General features: G+C 49.5%; 1 protein-coding gene across 1 annotated transcript in view; it reads right to left on the bottom strand.

Annotated features, from left to right (window-relative positions):
• The window catches only part of UPB1 (beta-ureidopropionase 1), a 43,652-nt gene that overhangs the window by 22,779 nt on the left and 12,785 nt on the right, over nucleotides 1-8,088 (bottom strand). Inside the window, exon 3 of the mRNA XM_007957399.1 lies at nucleotides 7,991-8,078. Within this exon, the coding sequence (XP_007955590.1) occupies nucleotides 7,991-8,078 (88 nt within the window). The remainder of the gene's footprint in view (nucleotides 1-7,990; nucleotides 8,079-8,088) is intronic.

Consider the following 8,088-nt stretch of genomic DNA (forward strand, 5'->3'; position numbering starts at 1 on the left):
TATTCTGACTCACAGCGCCCCTAGAGGACAGAGTAGAACTGCCCACAGGGTCTCCAAGGCTGTCAATCTTCATGGAAGCCAACTGCCCCATATTTTTCCCATGGAACAGCTGGTGGGCTTGAACCGAAGAACCTTTTGGGTAGCAGTTAAGTGCTTTAACCATCATGCCACCAGGGCTCCTTTTAAAGGCGAGGCCAATGTGCTAAGCCTTGACGCCTTCATGGGAGTGTTCTTCCCAATAAAGAGAAGAAGTTGGTTGAAGAATCCAAATATTTTGGAGTACCTGCCATGGATGAGGCAGGGCTGTAGTCCCCAATGATGAAACGGTGGGGAGCAGAGATGGGAAAGAGAAACAGACAAAAAGTAATAGTAATACAGGTACCGAGGAGGCAGATAAATCTGGAGTCAAGTGGACAGGAGTGGAAACTCAACCGTGAGGGGTACTGTGGGCGATGTGGATGAGCTGGCGGATGCCAGGGGGGCCAAGCCTCTGTGCTTTCCTGATCTCCCCACTAACAGGAAAAGGATTTTTACACAAAAAATGAGAGGAGACCAGCCACAAAATATGGAAGCGGGAAAGTGTGAGGATAAAATTTATGCCTTGTGAGGCCTGACTCCATATTGTCAGAAAAGACTCCGTGTTTTGCGTTAAGACACTATTTCTTTACAACCTCGCTTCAACCTCGTGTTGCAATTAACTTGTTTTCTCTCTAAGTTACAGCCGTCAGTTCCTGCTGCATCCAGGGACCTCAGACAGGGCCATCTGTGTCAATAAAGGCTCCTGGGCCAGACCTTAGGACCAGCCACCTGGGCTTTGATAAATACCAGTGGAGCCTCTTAAGGATGACCTGAGTGCCCGGGACTCACGGGGAACATTCCTTTCTTAATTACCCACTGCTCTACCTAACTTTTGGAAAATTGTTAACTAACCCTGCACATACATTGTGCTTCGTTTTCCTTTAGTGTCAGAACCACTGATTGCAAACCCTGGGCAGAGCAGCATTTCTGGAGCCACTGAGAACCCGTCTGTGTCTTGTTGGTGACCCTTGTAATTGAACTTGTAATGGTGTAGACAGATTGGAACTTCTGGGAGATGAATGTGTGTTCCAACTTCAAAACCTGAGTCCATGTTAATCTTGTTCAATGAAAACGTTGCCTTAGTCTACTGCTTGCAGCCATAATCATGTAAGAATCCTGCCCCTGCAACCACATTCCTAGGATCATAAAACCAAGGCAGGAACAGCTCACAGGACAGGGCAATCACATTCCTCAGACCCCGAGACCAAGGAAGGGACACCGCAAGAGAAATAATGCAAACACAGATTTCCTGCTTAGACGGCGTCTCCTGGAAACAGGCCGTTCGCCAGACATCTCGGAGCCCACTGCCCGTGGTCAGCATTAACCAGTTCTGGGGCCTGAGCAACCCTGCCCTCCTTTTCCACCTGATGAACTAAGATGGCCAATCCAAGACGAGACCAAGACTTAAACCAAGAGCGAACAGTAGAACACACCAGGGCAGAGGAAGTCGCGGCATCCACGTTGAACACACAGACTCCATCTTAGAGACTGCCCACACACCTGGCCTGAAGGAAGTCGAGGTCTAGCATTAGGAGTCTATCACAGCCTTGTTCTGCTTCCTGACTTTCACAAAAGGGTCAGGATTTTATGAATACCTGCCTGCATAAGGTCTTTTGAAATCACGGACCCCACGGCCTTAAAACTCCTATAAAAACCCTAGCCTGTAAGGCTTGGGAAACACACATGGCACTGCCTCTGGCCCCACCTTGCAAGGTTACCATCCTCTTGTTAAATTTCTCTCTGAGCTACAGCTGACTTTCTAGTCATTCCGGAACTCAGCCTGTGACAATACTGCAGAGAGGGTTCAAGAGAGGGTCTCTGGCTTTGGAGAAGCCTGGATGGATGAGGGGCAGGGAGTGTGGGGAGACAAGCAGGGACATCAGCAGGCGGGGGCCCTGTCCTCTTCCTTCTCAGCCGGAGATTCGAGGACACTTCTCTGGGAAGCGAGGAGCCTGCAAAGAATGAGCCAAATGCCAGCCGCATGCACTCCCTGATGAGCAGCGGCCCCAGACCAGCCTGTTCTGGTCCCTAGCGCTGCTCTGACAGAAACACACCACAAATGAGTGGAACGGCCTTAACAAACAGAAGTTTGTTCTCTTACAGTTCAGGATGCCACAAGACTTGAGTTCAGAGTGCCAGCTCTAGGGGCTGAGTAAAGGCCCCTCAACCTTGGGCTTCAGCTCTGCCCCTTGCTCTCGGCCCACTGCAGCTGGAGGCTTCTCCTTACTCAGGCAGCTACTGGCTGCGGAGGCTGACAGACCCAAGGTCGGCAACTGAAACGGCACAGTCCCAAGATTTTCAAGCAACATGGCAGGCCACTAGCTCAAGTCCAGAGACTGTCCCAAGATCGGCAGGCAACATGGCAGGCTGCTGAATAAAGACTTGGCTACATGCAGGGTCCAAGCATGCCACAAAGCTCAGAGACCATTCTCAAAGCTTCTTACATACTGGTAGCAGACCACATCCCTAAGGCAGCTACTCAGCTGCTTCAGCAGATTCCACCATGGAGTTGATGACCAGTCTCATGGGGAATAACTACAGCCAGCTGCCCGGCCACTCAACCAGGCCCAGCCAAGCTGACACAGAACCTTCACTACCACACAAACTCGAACTTGTGATCAGCGCTTTCCTTTCTAATTATTAAAATAAATACAAGCAAATAACTAGGAAAAAAAAAATTGTAGAGACTATGCCACCAGAGCTCCCATGAAGAGAGACAGAGAAAAAAATATCATGTAAAAGTAATTCTCCTCAGAGCAAAGAGAAGACACTGCAACCAGTGACAAGACCAGGACGCCATGGAACAGGCAAGTTCAGACAGCTGTATCAGCGGAGGACACTAGACAGACACTCCGCCACCAATCAAAAGACAGGCAAATTCTTCTTCTTCTTCTTCTTTTTTTTTTTTTAATATTGTGACTTGGGTGAAAGTTTACAGAGCAAATTCATTTTCCATACAGCAGCTCACATACATTTTGTCTCATGACATTGACCACAATTCACCACAATGCAACAGCTCCCCTCCCACTTCCTCCCGACAGTCACCTCAAAAGGAAGAAAAATTCTTGAAGGAATAAAATCAGTTTCAAAGGAGGGGACGTTTACAGACATCCAGTGCTAGATATTAAAATGCTCGGAATGAGGGGGAACAGTGAGGGTTTCAGAGGGATTGGTGCTGGCAGGGGGGGAAGCTGGGGGAGGAGCCAGAGCAAAGCTACAAAGGAAAACATGAGGTCATCTGTGGTGTCTTGAAGGTGTTTCCATTCTGAGAATGTTCCATTCTGAGAACATTTAACCAAGCTTCAGGAGTTAATTCCCTATCACCTTGGAACCACCTCTCCTTATCTTAGTTACAGATTAACAAAGGGCTGGCAGACACACAGCAGAAATCCTGGTGGTGAGGAAAGTCCTTTGGGACTAAGACTTGATATGTGTCTATTAGCTGCAAAGGTATTGACAAGTTCCAAGTCCATTTACCATGAGCACTTCTACTTCTCAACTGCCTGCTGACCAGGCAGCCTCTCTGCGGCCAGCTGTCAACACTGAGAGACAATGAGTAACTATGGAGGTTAGAAATCCTGCCTCCCCCTTAGTTACGGAATAGTAAGACTGTGACAAAAAGACCAAGTAATTTGTTTAGAAAAATAGAAATGAAAATCTGAGTTAGATGAAAAATGGGGTGTTAATTTCAGACACTTTTCATATCTTAAGTCACCCAATTCCGTTATGTCTGTACCTGCCTAGGTTATAACTTGAGAGCCACAAAAGGTTCGTGACTATAAGGGTTCGAGAGAGCAAAAAATCGCACCAAATGACTTTGCAGTAACTGGCACTTGGCTTAAACAGGATGAGGTCTGGGAGCTGCTTTGGGGAGCTACAGGCACGACGGTACATGACGGCAGTTCATTAACGAGCCACATCCTCACAATGACTGAATGTTAAATGACAGCAGAAATGATGATGTCATAGGACTATATGAAAAACTGACTATATATATCAGCTTAGCTGAGCTCTATCATAAAACTGAGGAAGAATACAAAGAGAGAAAGATAGGACATAATACATTTTTTAAAAATTAGGGAACTAGTTCAGGGTTCCAACAGCCTCATAACTGGAATATCAGAAAGAGAAGTCAGAAAACACAGGGCAGAAATGACTAATGAAGGAAGGAGCTATGTCTCTAGACTAAAAGAGCCCACTGATCTGGTCTGATGGAGCCTGGTAAGACTCCTGAGACCATGGCCCCTAGTTACCCTTCAGGTCTGGAACTGAACTCAGTCCCATAGCTTCCAGTCAAACAACAGACAGGCATGGTGAACATTTACATCAGGTAGATATACTCCTTGGAGTGATCGATCATAGGGGAACAGAAGGGCAGTTTTTGCACAAAGAGACAGCTCAGGGGGCAGGAGTGCATGGGAGGGAAGGACACAGGGAAGAAGTAACTACGGGGAGGAAGTGGGAAGAGAGCTGTTACATGGCGGGGAATTGCAGTCAATGTCATGAAACAAAATGTGTATGAACTGCTGTGTGGAAAGTGAATTTGCTCTGTCAACTTTCACCCATATCCCAATTAAAAAAAAAAAAAAAAGAGCCCAGTGAGCATCCAGCAGAATGGATTAAAGCAGAGCCGCACAGCAGCTCATCGTAGTGAAATTTCTGGGCAGTATTAGACAAAAAAGGAAATCCTGCAATCTTCCAGAGAAGCATAAATGGGTAATGCACAATGGATCAGAAACCAAAATGGCTCAGGCCTGCTGAACAGCAGCCAGGGCTAGAGGACAACAGAGCAATGTGTCACACATGTGAAGGAAGGGGTTTCGCATCTAGAATTCTATACCCAACCGAACTACCCAGCAACTGTGAGAGCAGGAGGAATACATGTGCAGACATGCAAGGTCTCAAGAAACGTGCCTCTCCTGTGTTCCCTCTTAGGGAGCGACTCCACCCAAATGAGGGAGTGAATCAAGCGGAAGCTGTGGTACAGGATAAACTCAAGAGCAGGCGGCGGGATCCTCCCAAGATGATGGCTGAAGGCAGATCCCAGGACGACAGCTGTGCAGCCCATGGAAGGGGCACCTCCTTCAGCCCAGAGTAGTCAGGGCTCAGGACAGATTCCTCTCGGGAGAGAAAACGGATCGACTGCTGAAGGGAATTTAGGAGACTGCCAGAAAGTTTGGTGGGAATGACTTGGTGAGCGTGTAGAAAACAAAGCCACCTCCAAGGAAAAGAGAAAGTTATTCCAGAAAACAAATCAAAGCTCACAAGATGGGGCGGCAGAGACCAGAGGGACATAGGATGGGAAGGGTCCGTGTGTGAAGGGGTGGGGGAGGCCAAGGACAAGTGCTGTCCTCTTCCACAGTGGGGGGTCCATCGATGACGCAGAGTGGAAAAGGCAGGAGCAGCCACCCAGCTGAGGGAAATCCGAGGGCTCAGCTAAGAGTCGGGAGCAGCCGTCTCGGGAAGGAGGAGGCTTTTTGTACCAGACTTTGTAGACCCGTGTGACCCATGGTTTCACCAACATGTATAACTTTGATAGAAATTTAAAAGCTAAAACGAAAGTACATGGTGCCAGGAGTTACATAAGAGGGGACTCAACTTCAGCTAGGGCGGATGTTCTGAAAGGAGGCTGTCAACCTTCCTGGAAGCCAAGTCCCAACCACACCCACTGCCCTGATTCTGACCACAGCGCCCCTAGAGGACAGAGTGGAACTGTCCCAGAGGGTCACTAAGGCTGTCGATCTTTATGGAATCAGACTACCTCACCTTTCTCCCACTGAGTGGCTGGTGCATTTGAACTACTAAACTTTTGGTCAGCAGCCCAATGTCTTGAGCAAGTACACTACCAGAGCTCCTTATCAGAGTGGAAGGTCACCGAGAAATGGGAAGACCTTTGATGAGACAGACTGACACAGTAGTTGTGACAGTGGGCTCAGGCACAGCAAAGATTGTGAGGCTGGCACAGGAATGGGCAGTGCTTTGTTCTGTTGTACCCAGGGTCACTGTGAGTCAGAACCAACTCCTATCAACCGCACCTAATACCACCACCCCACAACAGAGTGGAGGGTGCAGGGGACAGGCTGGAGGCAGGTGGTGATACACTTATAATGTCATGAACTGAAACCACATGTGTCAAACAGCTAACATGTGACAAAGCTGTAAACAACCTGAAAGTGACAAGCAGCTTTCGGTACCCGTGTCCAGAACTCCCCTGAGCTGCACACAGGGGCACTGAGCCGCGATCTACTCTACGGGCAGTGCGCTGAGATTCTTTTGGTTTGGTTGTAGACGTCTGCTTGGCTGTGATAAGATGTGGCATAGCCTCAGTTTATCACATTAGACCAGATGCCCCAATGTGCACCTTGGTAATGAACCTGGGATGTGAGCTGCCCTGCTGCAGTGTGGGCTAGACCCCCAATACCAGAGGGACTGAACCCCAGAAAAATGCCAGGCTTTGCTCTTTCAACAGGAGCAAAGCAGAGACTATAGGCTCATGGGACATCAAGCTCAGCTGGCACAACATAGCCCATAAAAATCTTGCTCTACATCCTGCTTCCGTGAGTAGCAAGTGGGGTCATAGCCCATAAAAATCTTGCTCTACATCCTGCTTCCGTGAGTAGCAAGTGGGGTCTTAAAACCGTGTGGGCACCTAAGATGCAGCTACTGGGTTCCTCTCATCTGGAGCAAAGAAGAGTGAAGAAAATCAAAGTCACTTGATAGGATGGGCCACGTGGACCTGAGCCTTCCCAACCCCAAGACCAGAAGGACTAGATGGTGCCCGGCTGCCAATGCCAACCGCTCAGAAAGGGATCAAAACTGGAGATCCTGGACAGGGTGGGAGGAAAAATATGGAACAAAATTAAAAACCACAATGATGACCAGAATTACTGGTCAGACAGAGTCTGCTGGAACCCCTGAGACTACGGCCCAGGGTTACCCTTCAGGCCTAGAAATGAACTCACTCCCATGGATTGGCTCTCAGCCAGGAGAGATCCCTACAGTCAGAACACCTCCCCCAGGGCGATGGACCCCTGAGATCAGTCAGCCATGAGACACCAGAGGGGCAGCACTCCCACAGGGAAAGCTGGACAGACAGGATGCACAGGTAAGAAGGGCACAGGGACCAGGCAGTGGCAGGGAGGACGGGAAGAGAGCTTTTTATGGTCGGGGATGGTCATCGGGGCTGTGAAACCAAATGTGCATGAACTGTGTGCAAAACAAATGTGCTTTGTAAACGGGCACCCAAATCACAATACAAAATTGCAAACAGGACAGCAAGGCAGGAGCAGAAAGACTCTCTGTTCGTGGAGGCTCTGACCGTGTCTTAAGACTGACACACTGCCGGCCCCTCCCCTCACCAACTGGCCCGCTCTGAGGGACCTCCCAGAGGCGGCGTTGCTGGTCGACCCTTCCTGCGGAGCCTGTCTGCCGAAGGCAGCTGCCTGAAGCAGGGCAGCTCCCACGTCACTCCCAGACCGGCTCCGACGTCACTCCCAGACCGGCTTTGCCCTCCTCTTGTCTCTAGGTCTATGTGAACGTCTTGGAGTCCTCCTGCCTGTGTCCCTTGCAGTAAATTACATGAGTTTCTGTCTCACAAGCCTATTTCTCTACTTAGTAAAAATAAAATCCCCACGAGCTGAGGGCTCCAGAGAAGCCAAGGGGAGGCCGCTGGCCGCCTGGTCCAAGGCAGTGTTGGGCAGTGGCAGACGGAGTGACTCAGACTGTTTCGCATACAGAAATGGTGGGATCAGAGCACAGGCCAGGGCGCACAGGGTTACTGACAAAACATAAGGCACCCTTCCAGGGCTGAGAAGGGAAAGGAAGCCTGGAGAACTCGGTGGCAGGCGCCCTGATAACGGGGAGCTGACACAGTCCGACAGTGGCAGAGAAAGCCACACCAAAGGAGACTTACTCCAAGCTTCTTGGAAACAGATGATGTTGGTCCCACACATGGCAGCCACCTCTGCGATGGTCTCGATGCGTCTGTGGAGGGCAGAGACCTGAGAGGGA

This window comes from Orycteropus afer, unplaced genomic scaffold (genome assembly GCF_000298275.1).
Source record: "Orycteropus afer afer isolate SDZICR_OR568_19922 unplaced genomic scaffold, OryAfe1.0 scaffold00744, whole genome shotgun sequence".
Classification (NCBI taxonomy): Eukaryota; Metazoa; Chordata; class Mammalia; order Tubulidentata; family Orycteropodidae; genus Orycteropus; species Orycteropus afer.